Source organism: Danio aesculapii, chromosome 16 (genome assembly GCF_903798145.1).
Source record: "Danio aesculapii chromosome 16, fDanAes4.1, whole genome shotgun sequence".
Classification (NCBI taxonomy): Eukaryota; Metazoa; Chordata; class Actinopteri; order Cypriniformes; family Danionidae; genus Danio; species Danio aesculapii.
Genome location: NC_079450.1, coordinates 1,287,664 through 1,306,600, shown reverse-complemented (window position 1 = coordinate 1,306,600; position 18,937 = coordinate 1,287,664). Strand labels below are relative to the sequence as shown.

General features: G+C 35.4%; 1 protein-coding gene across 1 annotated transcript; it reads right to left on the bottom strand.

Moving 5' to 3' along the window:
• Positions 1–301: 301 nt before the first annotated feature.
• pabpc1a (poly(A) binding protein, cytoplasmic 1a) lies at positions 302–18,562 on the bottom strand. The gene is made up of 15 exons (XM_056474805.1): positions 18,045–18,562; positions 15,115–15,308; positions 14,918–15,033; positions 12,067–12,206; positions 11,892–11,986; positions 9,183–9,320; positions 8,514–8,609; positions 8,142–8,414; positions 5,944–6,034; positions 5,399–5,512; positions 4,859–5,007; positions 4,062–4,146; positions 3,205–3,335; positions 2,006–2,101; positions 302–615 (listed from the first exon to the last, which is right to left on the bottom strand). Exons 1-14 carry the CDS (start codon positions 18,235–18,237, stop codon positions 2,012–2,014), a joined length of 1,905 nt encoding a protein of 634 aa, XP_056330780.1. The 5' UTR covers positions 18,238–18,562; the 3' UTR covers positions 302–615; positions 2,006–2,011.
• Positions 18,563–18,937: the final 375 nt, after the last annotated feature.

The following is an 18,937-nucleotide window of genomic DNA, read 5'->3' as shown; positions in this document are numbered from 1 at the left end:
TTTTTCCTTCACTTTGGTCAATAGGTGAAGTTTGTTCCTCCGTCGTCACTGGATTGCATGGTTTAGGACTTGTGGAGCTGCACATCAATGGATTTGCTCTTCAGTGTTTGGATTTTAAACCACACTGAACTGAACTTCAACTCTGAAAACTGGACTGACACAGCTTCAGTTTACTAGAACTTCTGCATCCAGCTGCTTTGACACAATCTACATTGTAAAAGCGCTGGAAAAATAAAGATTAACAGAACTGAAATGTTTTGTATTTTACATAGTTACAAAAACCCAAGCACATAAACAATAATAAAATGTTTAAATTTTTATTAAGTCAATGTAATTTTTCCAAATGTTCAACGCATCAACTGCAGGAACAATTGACAATGAGCATTCATTAAGAGGAATAAAAAGAAAGGAATGTTTAGACGTTTTCAAAATTAAAAGTTTTCCATTTTTTTGTAGGTTTTTTCATATAAATCAAGGTGGAGGTGTAGCCTCTCAACCTGGCAGAGATTTCAATTTGGTGGTGTTTTTTTTCTGTGAGAGTTTCTGCTTTTTCGATATTTATTCTCTTTTTTAATACGATCCTCGAGGTGAAGACAGAGCCGGAGAGCTTCATTTCTGAAAGCAGAAATAAGAAAACCTTTATGATGCATTCCGACTAAAGTCAAGCAGAGAAAGAAATGACATAACCTAAATAAACCCCGTCACCCACACTCTTTTAACAGACATAAAAATGGCACGTTAGACTTAAATGATGGCTAATCTTCAATGCTTTACTGCACAGATTGAAGCCTGATCTGAAGACGACAGATGTCAGATTGTACCTGAATAGAAATGAAAGTTCAAAAAGTTAAATAAAACAAATGTGATGTGCCTTTATGTTTATGAAAAATAACCAAAACTAAAATGTATATGCTATTATAATACATAAAATATGTATTTTACAGAACATTTTAGCCTAAAACTCACTAAATCAAAGCTAAATCTAATTATATTTCAACAAATTTGATGACGACAAAAAAAAATGTGATTTCAGTGAGATTTAGTTTGGCGGCAGTACCAGACATGACCACCAGGTGACCATACGGTTTACATTGATGACTATACAATAGCGCCCCGTTTTAAGGAATAAACCATTTTTCATACATAAATATTTGCAAAACAGACAAAATTACAAAGTAGTAAGTGTGGTATGGTGGTATTTAAGTTACCTAAACGTATTCTCCAAATACATCTAAACTAAATTTCATGTGGATTGCTGTAGCGAAGTAATGCTTTACCACTCTGATGAGTATCCTTGTTGCAAATTAAAAATAACTGTTGCTCAGTAATATCTATTAATTAAAAAAAAAAAAAAGTCACCAGATATGGAAACTAGACATTAAGCTTTTAAATGATTTATAGCTTATGGATTGTTTCTCAACCACCTTCCTGGAAGAGCACCGGCTCTGCACATATTCCTATCTCAAACAAACACACCCGATTCAGATCAACTCATTAGCAGACGGAAATACCTGTAATGGGTGTGACAGATACCAGAGACATCCAAAACATGCTGTGTTGGTGGTCCTCCAGGAACATGGTTGAGAAACACTGCTTTAGACTACAATATTACATTTTAAATATGTAACCATAAAGGTTGTAGCATGACATTACATGTGTTTACATTCATTTCTCTTCCCATGTAACAAAAAAAAAAAAAAAAAACAATAAAAACTATATGGAGAAGTCTCAGAGCTTTCTAACGATATTTAGTTTGATTAACATGATTTGATTAACATTTGATCGGAAAAACTGATCTAAAGTTAAGCATTCTGGAGACGGGATGGAGATCGTTACAGCTTCCGCAAAAAAACCATCCCATAATATACTCTCCTTTGAGGAAGTTATTTTATTACCATGGCCACAGGTTCATAATACATAAACACCCAGGGATGCCTTGAGTGAGTAAATAGTAGACTCATGTTCATTTTAGAGTGAACGGACCCTTTAATATGCTGAATCTGACCTTGTGTTAGACGGCAGGCACAGCAGGACTGGGCACTGATTTCTGCGCTGCTTCTTTGGCCTGGTGAGCCTGCAGCACCGCTACTGCTTCATCCACCTGGAACACACACATCAGTATCAATCGGAGCACATACAGTCATACTCTCAGTATGCACAGGAAGAACAGGAGAGTTTATCATCTATGCATGAAGCCTGAAAATAAGTTTTATACACAAAATAATAATAATAATAATAATAATAATAATAATAATAATAATATATATATATATATATATATATATATATATATATATATATATATATATATATATATATATATATATATATATATATAAAAAGCTTATTTAAAATAGTGCATTTTATATTAAGTGTTTTATTCATGTGATACTCATGTGAATCATCACCATACAATGTTGTCACGGTGCTTGTCACTATACAAATTAGAAAATTTGTTCGTTATCATATATCGAACAATTGAAATATGATATCTAATGTTTTTAATGTATTTTTTATATATAACTCTTATAATGTAACTCGTATTGAATTATGAAGTTATGAAATGTTAACTATATCTTCATGAAATGGCTGGAAGTTGTCGATGTGCCACTAAACACATTACAAATGAATTATGACAAATATTTACTGCTATTCTGGGATTTTATATTGCTATTGATTATCTTTATTTTTTTGTACCACATTGAATTATAAAGTTATGTAGTGGATTTGTTACGTTTTTATCTATATTAATTGCAATAAAATCTCATACATGCATGTTAAATAAAGGCAGAAATACTAATCAAATTTCTACTTCTGTTCACTCTTAAAACCTCTAATACTTTAATGAATGAAGTTACATTAAGATAGATAATACTGCATTTTCTTCATATGCATTATACAAGTAACTTATAAGTCAAACACATTTGAATATTACTTAAAAATAAAGTTCTCTGAAAAATATTGAGTTTTAGAATTTATACAAAATTAGAGTATTTGTAATGCACTTCATTTTATTTGTAGTATTTTATTATTATTTTCTTTATAATTTGTAATACTTTGTCTTTAATCTTTCCATTAATCAGTATTTTCTCTAACTTGTGCATGCACTTATCAAAACCTCAGGTTGGGAATAAGGATGAAATCATAAAAATACTATTTAGATTTTAGGGTGATGTCCCCTTAAGAGCAGTGGGTCAGACTGACCTTTGACCTCAGAGACTCCGGGGACTCCAGCATGTGGAGCAGCTCTGAATTGTCGATTTCCAGCAACATTCCAGTGATTTTTCCAGCCAGACTGGGATGCATGTTCTGGATGAGCGGGAACAGACGCTCACCTGCAATAAAACAGCAGTATATCATTACATGCATCACTACAATATTAATATATCATCTGTGAAAATGACATGGATGGCCATAATAATACATCACTAAGATTTTATGATATTAATAGGCTGAATATTAATATCAGTTTCTTTACAGTCCACTAGATGGCAGTATAACTTGCAGAAAAGCACAAAATATTTTAATTTGCAATCAAATTGAGCTGTTAGTTTATTATTACAACATCAGCAGCAAGGCTACTTTCCAAAATTAATATAGATAAAAACATTACACATCTACTACATTAAAACTTCAGAATTCAATGTGATACAAAAAAAAAAATGCAAATAAATTGCAAAAAATAATAAATAAAAAAAAAAATAATAATAATTAATAAATAAATTCCCAGAACAGCACTAAATATTTTAGTCACAATTCATTTGTAGTGTGTTTAGTGGCACATCGACAACTTCCAGCCATTTTATGAGGATATAGATAAACATTTCATAACTTTATAATTCAATACGAGTTATATTAATGAATAAAAAATACATTAAAAACATTAGATATTTCTGTTTTTCAATCTATGATAACTAACAAATTCAACAAAATAGTGACAACCACCATGACAACATTGTATGATGGTGATTCACAGTAGTATCACATGAATAAAACATTTAATATAAAATGCACTATTTTAAATAATAAGCATAATGATGATAAGAATAATGATCACTCACCCAGCATCTGCTTCTGTTCCTGAGGAGGAGCTGCAGCCAACATTGAGGCAGTCAGAGGCTCCTGACCCTGAACGTGGACCGCAGGCTGAACACAAACACACACAATTAAAACATCAGTTCTCACACACACACACACGCACGCACGCACACACACACAACTCGCTGTATTCATTATCATTGATGCGTTTAAAATTTTCTCGATGTAATACTAATGACAATTATAATATTTTTGTTGTAATAATAATAATACTAAACAACAACAATAGTTTAGTTACTACAATTATTATTGTGCTACTACTAAATGTGTTAATTACTGCGATCAGTAGTTATGTTTCCATCCACCTATTTTTTTTGCGCATTTTGCTTATGCGCATTTAAAAAAAAAAGGGTTGATGGAAACACCATGATGCACATAAACTTTGAAAATGCGCATAAAAAACACATGTGCATAACTGAGTAGGATAAACTATATTCGATAAGAAAAGATGCGCATAAAATTAAAATGCATGCATTAACGCACTAATTTTGACAGCACTAGTCTAATCATATTGTTTAACACCGCCCCTTTTTGTAGCAGCATACAACAGAATTTCGCAAGCACAAGCTCTGTGTGACCGCTTTGCACAAAAATATCTGCTAAATGACTAAATATAATTTCCTTGACTTTCCCAAAACCTTGTGGGGTTTTCTTTTCCAGGCCTGGAAAACACCATGACAAAATTCCATGACTTTTCCATGACCGTATGAACCCTGATGTATACATGCATGCGTGTGTTTAGGTCAGAGTGTGTTCATACCTGCTGCATGGGCACCTGTGGCTGCGTGGGCATGTGCTGCTGTGGGTTTCTGACTCCAGGAGCATATTTGTACTGCGGGACACCTCTGACCTGAGCCGTTCCTGTGGCTGCTCCAGCGGCAGCCGGGCGAGGACCCATCGCCTGAGAACCTAGAGAGAGAACATTATTACATTAACATATTACAAACTATCTGCATTTGCAGTAGCTGGTCTTGTCAAATTAAAATGTTATTGTGAGAAGGATAATTAAACCAGGTTGCTAAATAGAGTTATTAATAAAATAGATTTGTTTTAATTGATTGTTGGTGACTGGATGAGTGTTGACCTGATTGAGTAGCTTTACATGGACATTGGAAAATTAAGACCAGTTTAAAATGATTTAAGACCTACAAGTCAATAATTCAGTGAATTTTAGACTAAGGCCTAAAATATAGTCTTTGAAATGTAAGATATTAAGGCTTTAAGAGCCCGCAGACACCCTGTCTACTCTAATTTCCAGAATCAGCACAGAAGAGAGAGAGCTGTTGTGTTGATCACTCACCCATCCTCTGAGATGGCATCATGCGTGGGACCTGTGAGGCTGGACGCACCGCATTGAAGGTCTGTGGACGGGGAGCAGACGGCCTGACGGCGGCGTTCGGCATATTCTGGAAATCTGGAAACCAAAAGAGGATCATGAGAGAGCTGATATCATTTCCACATCAGCTTCTCTGGCTGTGTCATGGCAAATAATATAAAATGTACATTTTTATAACTATCACTTTCCATCACTCTCCTATAATAATAAATAAATATTAGAACAATAAGATAACAGCAGCAATAAATAACAGATGCATATAAAACAGTTTGTCATGGCAAAAACTGTACATACATTTCTATATATACACACATTTATGCTAAGATAAAAGCGCTCCTGCCATTGTTTATTTTTGTGAACACAGAAGTATTAACAGTGTTTGTTTGTTTGTGGTGGTGTTTACAAAAAGTAATAAGCAGAGACGTCCTATAAGACGTTTAACAGAGATACGAATGTGTAGGTTTCTTAATATTTATAAAGCCTTGCTATAAGGGGGCGGGGTTACTCACGCTGAGGGCGGACACCCTGAGTGGCCCAGCGAGGACTGGGGCGGAGCTGCGCCAGCTGGCTGGTGGGATAGTAAGCAGCACGATTCTGAGCCTGTCAATCACACACAGAAAAAAAACAAGCAATGAATAACGTGCAGGGAAAACAAACAGATTATAAACATACATGGTAACAGCATTGATATTGACTACAACGATTAAATAACCTTAAATGTAGTTCATATTAGGGATGCACCAATAGGATTTTTGGGAAGATATCGATAACTCTTGATTTGGAGGCTGCTTTTAATACAGTTTGGGAGCATCTAGCAATGTAAAAATAAGCAGTTTCTGATCATTTCTTAAGCATAGTTTATTATTCATAGACTATATTTGTAAATACAGCTGATGTAAGCATTTTTAATGTTTAAGATTTATTTAGGCTTCTGCAGAAAAAAAAATGCTGTTTTCATTGTAACCGAATGTGTGTTTAACTATTAATATTACACTAATGTAGGTGATTGACTGCTGGCATAACGATGTGGATGATGTACCGTTACCATTAGCAAGGCAGTCAAAAACTTCTCAATACTTTTCATTGCAGTTATGCACTGTTGAAAGATGCTTTCACTTAGCCAGATTGCTTGCGTTACCGCTTTTACAGGAAAACAATTTGTTGCAACGGGCATAGTCGTTGTCCACTTAGGAAATACAACCTTTTTGGTTCAATCCGCAAGCTTACGAGCTGTGTGTGCACGAGTCTGTGTCACAAGCTATGTGTGTGCGCTTAGCACGAGCCTCTGCTGATGCGCTCGACGGAAACATGAGCATTCCTCATGTGAGATTGCCAACTGTGCAGACAAATATCAAACATCGGTACTTCGGTCTTTTATAATGTAGCACCGATACCAATAACGTACCGAGTTTCACTACCCATTCCTATTCCTCTGTATAATTAGCACTTGTGCATTTCCTCTGAATGTCTGCACATTTGTCTTGCACCATTTCAAAAGCCAAATTTAATACTTTAAGACCTTTTTAAGACCTCAACAAATATAATTTAAGACCCAAAAATGTAAATTTCTTTAGAATAGACTACTCAATTTATTGCCTCCTACAATGGAAATCAAAACTTGAAAGTCATTTGGTATCACTTATGTGCAAGGTGTAAACTCCGCAAGTAAAAAATAAATAAATAAATAAAAACACTTTTCTTTGAGACCTTTTTCTTTTTTTTTTTGGTTCCTTTGTGATGTAGAACAGAGCCATGGTAACATAGATAAGTTGGATTAAACCAAACACAATATTTGGCTATAATGAAACTTAGCTAAAGGCTCTGTGGGATTTGTTTCACCACTTCTCACTTCTCAAAATTCGCTCTTTTGGACTTCATCTTTTGTTTTACCTTTGCAGGGAGGGATTTTAAGGTTGTAACAAATGATTTGATTACTTTCCCGCACTAATCGAAATGCATCACATGTCTGCTCATTTGGCCCAGCCTGGCCCAGTCTAAAATGATAGAAATCAAGCCTGAAACTAGACTAACCCATCGGGTCCAGGCAAAGATCTTCAGCTCTAGTCTGAACTAGTAACATTGGTTAGGTCGAGCTGCAAACAATGCAGGGATTAACCTGGACCCGCTCTAATTAGCTGCTGGAACGTGATTTAGCGCTGGTGCTTTCCTCCTTTCATGTGCGACTCGATGGCTTTGAGCCCAATGGTCTTTAACGAAAAGGTCTGTTTGCAGAATTTACATTGCCAATTTATTTCAGCCGGCACCAACCAGCTCCTGAATGCATCCTCTTCCATCCACTTGTCAAATTTACACTTTCCCATCTTTGCATTTTGAACATCGACAACTGCGTAATGGCAGCACGCAGGTGCAGACCGACATCAGCGTCTGGAGCCGACCTACCATATTAAGCTAACGTTAAATCAGAGACTGTCACTTCACTCCTGTTTCACTCATACTAAATTGATCAACTATTAGATGTTTTACGGTGGACCACTGTGCTTCCCTATCATCATTAAGCATGCCAGCTGAAAATTTAACACCTACAGCAACTTTACGGTAAATTTAAGACAATTTAAGACCTTAATTTCCCAGATTTTAAATTCAAGACATTAAGGACCCGCAGGAACCCTGTTGTAAGTAGCTTTGGCCAGAAGTGTCTGCTAGATGACTAAATGAAAGTGTAAGCAGTGTGAAAGCGGCGTCTGACCTGTGGAATAGCAGCCATGAAGTATCCCGAGGGCGGCGCGGGCTGGTAGGGGTTGAGGACGGGGTTGGGGACGGCTCTGACGCTGGCCATCCTCTGCATGTACTGGCTGGTGAGATGCGCCTGCCGCTCCTCTTTCCTCTGAGCCAGAGCCACGTACAGCGGCTTGGTGGCCACGATACGACCGTTCATCTCAGTCACAGCTTTTGTGGCTTCCTCTGGAGACGAGAAGCAGACGAAGCCAAAGCCTTTACTGCGGCCGCCCTCCATCATCACCTGAACACACAAACAAACATCAAGATTAAAATAAAGGCTCATATTTTAAAGACAGCATGAAACTATGAGAATCAAAAATAAAGTTTAGTTTGTTGGTACCTTAGCACTAGTGATGGTGCCGAATGGTGAAAACTCCTTCCTCAGGCGTTCATCATCCAAACCATCATCCAGATTCTTCACATACAGATTGACTCCCTGTAAAAAACAAAACATATGTTCATAAACATGCACCATAAACCCCCAGTACACCAAACAAAAACCTTAAATATGAATCCGAGTGTGCCTCACACGTGAGTGGGCTTGAAAAACCACCTGTAGGAAACAAACACCTGCATCTTAACCCTTATATCCTGTGTTTGAGACATTTCCTTACTCAAAAAAAGCTGTTCCCTTCATCTCAGCAGCAAAAGATAGTAACTTTCAACATTACATATATTACCTATATACCTATATTATCTATACACACACATACCAAACAGGTGGGATTGATTCAGTTGTGCTGAAGGGGTGCAAAAAAAGACACGTGTGGTGTTTGGGGTCACCCATTAAAACTGAAGTGTAAAAACTGTATTAAAATAATCAAATCCAGTATTAATCTGAATATTCTGACATCTACATGAAGGTGTGGTGTAAAACAGGATCTGGCAGGTAAAATAAGCCCTCAATTTAGAACACAGGTATGAAGGATGCCTCCTCAATGGTAAGTCGTTCTAGACAAAAGCGTCTGCTTAATGTGTAAATGTATTGGTCAGGCTGGGGTCTGTTCACCTGGTAGCGCGTCATGCGGTCCTGCTTCATCTGCTCAAACTTGCGCTTGAGCTCTGTCTGCCGTTCTCCCTTCTTCTGCGCTCGGCCTACATAAACCTGCTTCCCGTTCATCTCTTTCCCATTCATCTCATCCACAGCCTGAGGAAAACACAAACAAAAATATGAGCTGCATCCCAATTAGCATACTGTCAATGCTAAAACAGTATTCGAAAATAAAAGTGGTCTATACCCAAACCAAAGCATGTTGAAATGAGTTAGCATTAAAAAATAATAAAACATAATAATAAAACACCAAAAATCAACCAATTTTACAGAAAATATTATTGGAATAGACCAAAAAAAACTAAAAATAATTCTAGGAATCAACCAATATGAGTCAAAAAATATATAAAAAATAGAATCGGGCAAAGCATGGAACAAAAACAAACATGAACTGTGTCCCAATAAGCATACTGTCCATCCTAAATGCTATACAAAAACTTAGTGTTTCATAAAGAGTATATTGAAATAAGTCAGCATATAAAAAGACTACTGGAGCTGACAAATTTGACAACATAAAATATATATCTCAATTGAACATAATTATTGGTGGTAAAAATCATTCTCGGAATAAACCAATTAGGGTCAACCAGGGGTGTCCAAACGCTGTCCTGGAGAGTTTAGCTCCAACCCTAATCAAACACACCTGAACCAGTGTGCTGCAGTGTCATCACTAGGCCAACATATAATCTGCTAATTTAATTAATTTAATTAATTTCAGTAATATTATTGACTAATTTGAAAATGTTCATCTGATTTATGTACAATGCAGTTTATACAGTCATATTTTCTTTCTTTTAGTATATATATTATATGAGACTTGCTTTTTTTACTGAATAAAGGGGATCTACTTGGATTTGCATTTTAAACATTAAATAAAAGTTAAAAAGATACTATTTTTTATGTCACATTAAGGTTTTAGTTATGAAACTCCCAAAATAATTCTGCAGAAATCGGATTTTTACCAAAATACTCAGCAGAAATAGCAAAAAATGTCAGCAGATTCCGTCTGGCCCTAGTCATCACTCATATTGTTATGGCCCGTTTCCACTGAGTGGTACGGTATAGTTCGGTTTGGTTTGGTACGCTTTTATGGCCGTTTCCACTGTTAAAAGCGCACCGAACCGAACCGTACCACTTTTTCGGCACCCTTTCGAAACTGTACCAAACACGAAAAAGGGTACCAAAAGGCGGAGCCACATGCGCAGCTGAACGCTATTGGTTTACAGAGATACGTCATTCGCTTACGCAACAAGCCAGAATGAAAACAAAAAACCCGCCATGTTTGAAATACACAGCCGACGAGCCGAGACATTACAGAGGAATTATTTATACATATAATCACGAGCCATGGTCGATCTGGGCTCAAACAAATCTTGTCGTCGTCTTGATAAACAGCCACAAAGCCAAGAAGAAGAGCAGATTTACCCTGTGCCCCGTAGTTTTTTACGAGGCAGTCTGAGGCGCGAGCGGTTTCGCTTTCTTGCTAGCGCTCGCCGCGCGTCTAACATTATATCTGAAATAACAAACTTCTTGAGCTGATGATAATAACCTGCGCTTGATTATTGATGTGCTTTTGAAACCCGATCCTGTCAGACACTGACAAAGGTGAGAGTGAAGCGTGAAGAAACAAAGGAGAAGCCGGAAAAAAAGGGGCACATTAAATACGGGCGAAATGTCTACTTTATGTAGTTCTTCTGTAGTTGGTAACATATCGGAGACTGTAAGGGGCTGTATGTGTTTATATATGTTCATTTATTTAGTTATTTAATATAATTACAGACGGTACAGTAGTCTGTTTGGCACTGTCATTGATCTGCAGTTATAATCAACTCATGTTCATAGTAAAGTTAGTAATAAACATTTCTACACAAGTATTTATGTGTATGAAGCGTCTGTTTTGTGAGAAGTGCTTTTCATATGATATTTAAGTGACCCGAACAGCTTTATTGTAGACATTTCCTCCAGCGAGAATGACGTCGACTGAAACTTTGTCATACACCACGTCCACCAAAAGGGTACCCTTGTTAGTGGAAACGCAAGCCTGATAAAGGTGACCCGTACCGAACCGTACCGTACCAGTCAGTGGAAACGAGCCATAAGTCATATCTCTCCGTCCCCTCATTTGGGATGCTTTTCATGAACTGGCCACCATGACAAACTAATTCAATATCCCTGAACTAGGAACTTCCTGGCATGTGTGTTGAAGCAAGACACCGGCCCATCAGGAGCGAGTTTGGACACCAAAAATAAATTAAAAAAAAAAAATCAGCCAAAGCATGAAGAAAACAAAAGCAACTATCGAAAGTTATCGATTTAACATTTATAAAAATAAATAGAGAACAGACCAATTTGACAGTAAAAAAAAATAAATAAATGAAAAAAAATCATCCATTAAAAAAAATGACTTGGAAAAATGAAAAACCAACTTGACAGCATAAAAATAAAAAAATAAAAAAATTAATAAATAAAATAAATAAATAAAAAAATTCGATATATAATTGTAAAAAAACTAATCATTTAAATATATACTGTGCATCGAAATCACCCATTAAAAAGAGGAATTAGTCAATTAAAAAATTATAATAATAATTATATACACCAATGACAGTAAAAAAACACCTGCTGCATGTCTACTGAATACAACACTCTAATCCAATTTCCACTCACTCTCTGTGCATCCTCGTGTCTCTCGAAGCTCACGAAACCGAAGCCTTTAGATTTGCCGCTGTCGTCAGTCATCACGCGGATGCTCAGAGCTGGACCTGAACACACAGAAAAATACATCAGAGATCAGACTCATGCAAAAAGGACAAATCACGCACCATCAGAGAGAAACACTGACCGTATTTGCAGAAGATCTCCTTCAGCTTCTCGTCATCCATGTCCTCCCCGAAGTTCTTGATGTAAACGTTGGTGAACTCTTTTGCGCGGGCGCCCATCTCTGCCTCGCGCTCCTTACGGGATTTGAAGCGACCCACAAACCTTTAATGTGAAAAACAAGGTCATCTTGATTATTTCTTGGAAATAATATTTTTATTAGTTTACTTGAAATAACATACAATACCATACAAAAATATAAAATGTGTACAGCTTCTTGACAATTTATAAATTTAGCAATTTAGAAAATAAATTCAACAACCAATAACAAAAGTAGTAAAATACTAAAATAATAGTACAGAGCATAACAGGATAGATACATTCACATTTCAAGGGAGGAAATGAAAATCTCCCACATATTCATTTTCCTTGTATCTTGATTATTTCTGATTAAAATAGATGCCAAGCATTTGTGTGCATAGGTTGCTTAAAGATGTGATGGTTTAAATAAAACTGTCGAAATTAGGGTTGGGTATCGTTTGGGTTTATTTCGATACCGGTGCTAAATCGATACTTTTAAAACGGTACCGATGCCAAAACTGATACTTTTCAGCCACGAAATTATGGTGGATGACTCTAGAAAAATCTTTTATTTGACAAATTTAAAAAAATAATAATTAGAACAATATAATTAAAGTTTAAAGTAAACATCAACTCATATTTTATATATTTGAATTACATTAATATATTTCCTTTGATCATTTGTTTGTTAGCATGAATTTAAGACTTGCATTATGAAATTACATTAGCTTATTATGAACCTGTGGAAAGGCTGTCAGTAAAATACTGAACTCCTTTTCAGTTCAGGGGCCACTTGTACTTTTGGGAGCACATTTTAACATATTCATCATAAAATTCTTAAATGATTCGAAGTTTCTTTTCATGCATCACTCTGCAGTCTTCATAAACAAGATAATTAAATAACTTAGACTCAAAATAATCTTCCTTGTTCGTTTATTTGACTGTAACTGTACTGGTGTAGGATAACTACGGTAAAATTCTGGTACTTTAGTAAAAATCTGTGGATTTCTGCAGAATTATTTTTGATTATCATAACTAAAACCTTAATATTTTAAATAAATTATAGCTTTTTATCTTATTTAATGTATAAAATGCAAATCCAATTAGATCAATTTTATTTTGTAAACAAAGCAAGTCTCTCATATAATATATCTACTACAGAACAGAAAATATTACTGTATAAACTGTACTGTAAATAAATCAGACGAACATTTTCGAATTAGTCAATTCATATTACTGTAATTATTATAAAACTGAATAAATGTAGATTTATACACATTTACTCAAGTATATAAATAGAAAACGATGGGCTAAAAATCTGCGCGCGCAGATTCCATGTGGGCCTAAGGATAACACATTCCTAACATTCAAGTACATCAAGGCACATTGTTGCACCTGTAACCTTTAACAGACAGGCCTACAGTTGAACTCAATTTATTTTGTTCTCCCATTCATTTAAAATAATGATTCTGAACATTTTCACAGTGTTTTTAAAAAAAATAATAATAATTATTCTGGAGTCATAATAAGTCCTATTTCTTATCGTTTATTTCTTGAATAAAAGCAGTTTTTTTTCTTAAAATCAAGGTCAGCATTATTAGCCTCCTTTAGAAATATTTACTGTATATTTTTGATTTACACAACAAATCAGTTACAAAATAATTTGACTAATTATTTCAACTTTCGTAGTGAACAGATTAAGTCTTTAAATTACACTTTAATCTGAATAAAACACTATAAACACTTAAAGGGACTGTCTGAATACAGCTGTCTTGCAGAATAACTAGTAAAATGTGATGCACTGAATGTCACTATGAAGATAAAAAAGGAGATATTAGAAATGAGTTAAACTATTATGTTTAAAAATGTGCTGTAAATAAATCATGCGTTCAAGACGGAAATCAAAAATGAAGTTGAATATGACTTACATGAGCGTGACTGAAACTACACTTGATCTATGCGTTTCACTGTTCTTTGGTACTTGCTGACTGTTTGTAAATTTAAGGCTGCATTTCCTAACATAAAACTCTACACTAGATTTCTGATTAATAATGGTCTCTGCATAGGGGACTTCCTATATTAAAAGTGTTAAAATCGCTATTACCTGTGTTAATTTGGGCGTCAACCTCTGACGAATGCTGCCATAAATTTTATAATATATATATTTTTATAATAATTTTTTATCGGATTTCACCTTTATTGAGATAGGACAGTGGAGGTTACAGACAGGAAAGTATTGGGAGCAGAGAGAGGGGAAGGGTCGGCAAAGGGCCTCGAACTGGGAATCGAACTCGGGTCGCCGTGAGCACCATAGTGCTATATGTCGGCGCACTTTAACCACTAGGCTATTGCCACCGACTGCTGCCATAAATTTAATCAGCCATAAATTGTCTTAACCAATTTGACCAATAAAACGTTTTTAAAATCAGACATGAAATGCTAATTGAAATTGACCAAGTTGACAATAAAAATAATCTAGTTTATTCCATTAATCGCTTTAGAAATCAACAACTTATATAGCAAATAATTTAACAATAACTTAAGACTTTTTTTTTTATAAATACACAATTAACATTTAAAATAAGTTGTTTAAATAATGATCAAACAAATCAAATATATTGACAGAATTTGTCCTTTTAATTAGCATGACTTTAAGGCCGCTACATCAGAATGCAAACATGCATCACACCAAAACAACCACAAAATGCCTAATAAATTAAAAGTGCAATTTTGCAAGAAGAAACTCCACACCACACTCATTCAGCAAACGCAGGTTAATTGAAAAGCACACTTACACTTTGCGGTCATTGAGCAACATGCCGTTCATTTTCTCGATGGCTCTTTCTGCGGCCTCGTGGGTCTCGAAGTGCACAAAGCCGTATCCTTTGGAGCCGTTCTCATCACAAACCACCTTCAGGACAAGACAACAGCAGCTCTGAGCACCAGCACAAACACATGCACTTCACACATCTTTACAGACGCTCATCGTTACCTTGCAGGATAAGATGTTCCCGAAGGCGGAGAAGGTGTCGTACAGCGCCTTGTTATCGATGGATTTGTCCAGGTTTTTGATGAAGATGTTTCCCACACCGCTCTTCCTCAGCGACGGGTCTCTCTGACTCCACATGATGCGCACGGGGCGACCCTTGATCACGTCAAAGTTCATGGTGTCCAGAGCACGCTCGGCTGAAAACAATAATAATTATAGCATTATTATTGAGCGTACTGTAACTACAATCATCAAACACTACACTCGAGTAAACATATTGCACTATTAGAGTCAATAACAAGAGATGCAGCGCCACCTAGCGCTTCAGTCTGGGTAAAATGTGAGAAATAAATAAATTACAAATAAAACTATGGGTCATTTAACAAATTATCTGAATAATACCCAATACAACTACTGCTTTTACATTACTGTGAGGGGTAGACCTTAATAAAATACAATTTGATGGGTAATTTAATAAATAATATGAATAATACTCTGTATAATAACTGTGAGCAGTAGAAGATGAAACTATTTCACTGGAAATTTAATGAATAAAAAATTCTTGTTATAATTACTGTGAGGGATGAGGTAAGGTTAACCGTTAATGAAATACTATTAATAGGCAATTTAATAAACATTATTAATTCGCTATAATTACTGTTAATACATTATTGTGATGGGTAGACGTTCATAAAAGACGATTATAAATATGTATAATGCAATGTATAATAAAAATAATAATACGCCACCTAGTGCTTCAGTCTGCGTAAAATGTGTGAAATACTTTACATTCACTTACAGAATGTACTGTAATGTATTTATTGCCATGTCAGCTATTTTCATGGCAAGAACATTTCAATAATAAATAAACATTTAAGAACAACAAACAAATGAACACAAGTTAAATAAGATTTGTGTTAATACATAAGAATTATAAAAATTTATTCTGGTGTCACTTTGCTAATGTCCTTAAGAGAGTTCATTTCATAAAAAAGTGGGGTAAAATGTGTTGTACAGTAAGGGGAGTTGTGCAGCACAAACATTGAGTGGGGTCTTCATCTTTAATTAAAAGGCGTGAGTTAATCTTTAACTCAATACGACGTCTGGTAAAAATCACTTGATCAAATCGAGTCTTAAAATTCTGTTTGAGATTTCAGGTTGTATTTCACATTCACTTACAGATGAAAATAAAGCTAATTAAAGCTGCAAGCAGCATTGATGGGTCCAGGCCCTGGTGAAAAATTCATTAGATTTAGATCCATTAGATCAGGGGTAGACATTAATGAAATACAATTTAATGGGTAATTTAATAATCTGAATAATACATGGTATAATTACTGTTTTTACATTACTGCGAGGGGTATACGCTAATAAAATATAATTGAATGGGTCATTTAATTAATAATATGATAATCCTTAGTATAAATACTGCTTTTTACATTACTGTGAGCGTTGCGGCAGGGGTAGACGAAAATAAAATACAATTTCTTTGGCAATTTAATAAACACTATTAACAGTTCTCTTTATAGTATTTACATATATAATACAATATATATCTCTATATTGTATTTACAGTAATGTGAGGGTTGGCCTATATAATAAATAATATAAATAATTCTCATAATAATTACTACTTCAACATTACTGTGAGAGTTAGGCTAGGGGTAGATGCTAATACAATTTCTTTGACAATTTGATAAATATGAATAACTTGCTATAATTACTGTGAGGGTTGGGGTTTAGGTTGACAAATTAAATATAATTTCATAGGTAATTTAATCAATATTATGAATATTTCTCGTTATAATTACTGCATTTACATTACTGTGAGGGTTGCAGAAGGGGTAGAGATAATTAAACTATTTCATGGGTAATTTAATAAATAATATGAATAATTCTCGTTATAATTGCTGCATTTACTACACTGAGGATTGCAGTAAGGGTAGAGAAATAAAATACAGTGTCATGGGTAATTTAATAAATGTATTATATAATTACTTAAGTTACATTACTGTGAGGGTTGGGTTAAGGGTAAACGTTAATAAACAATTTCTTTGGCAATTTAATAAATAATATGAATAAATCTTGTTATAATTACTGTGAGGGTAGGGGTAGAGGTTGACTAATGTTATTCAATTTCATAGGCAAGGTTAATTTAATAAATAATATGAATACTTCTCGTTATAATTAGTGTATTTACATTACTGTAAGGATTGCGATGGGGTAGAGATAAATAAAATACAATCTCATTAGCACTTCAATAAATAATATAACTCTCGGTATAATACCATTTCATGGGTAATTTAATAAATAATGTTTATAATTCTCGCTATAATTACTGTATTTTCACTACTGTGAGGGTTATGGCAGAGGTAGAAGTTAATAAAATACCATTAATGGCCAATTTAACAAACCTGATCGATAACTCTTGTTATAAATTAGAGTTTTTCCATTACAGTGATGGGGTAAAGGACTATTAATATGTAATGTAATAAACATTATGAATAATACTCTGTATAATTGCCTTTTTATATTACCTTAAGGGTTTGAGTAGGAGTATACATACAATACAATTGTTCATTTAATAAATAGTTTAAAATAATTCTCGCCAACTTCCGACGGCAGCTGTATCCCCTCTAGGAACAACCAGCAACTAGAATCCAGAAACGGATACAGTTACGGCCGGAAGTTGGCGAGATTTATATCGCTAACTAGCCTAATTAAATTGCATTTTATTAATGTCTAACCCTACGGCAATCTCCACACCAATTTACTCAATTTACAGTACATACAATAGTAATACAAACAATTAACTTCTGTCAGCAGCTGTATATACGCGCGCACGCGACCAAACAGTAATGGCGCCCGCGAGTGTCCACTCGTTAGCTGTATGTGTAGTGTGTACTAGAAAGCGTGTATCTCTCTTCACTTACCGTCTGCGGGTTGCTGGAAGTTGACATAGGCGTACCCGAGCGAGCGGCGGGTCATCATGTCTCTGCACACCCGGATAGACAGAATGGGTCCCGCCGGGCTGAACTTCTCATAAAGCATCGCCTCCGTCACGTCCGGGTGCAGATCGCCCACATACAGAGAGGCCATCGGGTAACTGGGCGCACTGGGGTTCATCTTCACGGCTGGAGGGTTTTAAACACTGCTGGATTCCGATTGTCCGCTTTTCTCTGGCTCTCCGGTTTTCCGTTTTAAAGATGGCGGCGGTCGCGGTGTAGGGTCTCCTCAGGCCTGCTGCTTCTTCTGCGTCTATTAAACTGCTCTACAACACTCGTCGCTCTGCTTCGCCGAGGTCTGCGGTAGTAAAAGTAGTTTTTTGTTGGTGTTTTTTTCGGTTTTGTGATTTTTTTTGTTTTTTTCTTGGTTTTTTTTTATAAGATGTGTGCCGAGGCTCTGAGGCACACGCGCTCTCTCTCGCACCGCACAAGGTAGGGGAAGGAAGCGGAAGTGCGTCGCTGATAAGAGCGCACGAAAGCCGGATGTTACGTGATGTTTTATGCGTTATGTAAGCGCATAATAAGAGCATAGGAGAAAAATAGAATAAAAGCACAAAGTGTGGCATCAGTACTGGAACGTAGTATAAATAACTATATAAGTACAATTCCACCTTGGTTGTTTTGTTTTCCGGTAATAAATCTGGAAATAAAGAAGGTAATTAAATCAGAAAGAGAAAATCAAAATGTTAAGCAGTATTTAGAAATAATGTATAATGAAACAGTACAAATATATACAGATGCATCAAAAGAATCAACTGGTAGAACTGGGGCGGCAGTATACATTCCCAAATATAGAGCAAAAATACAAAAACGAACCTCAA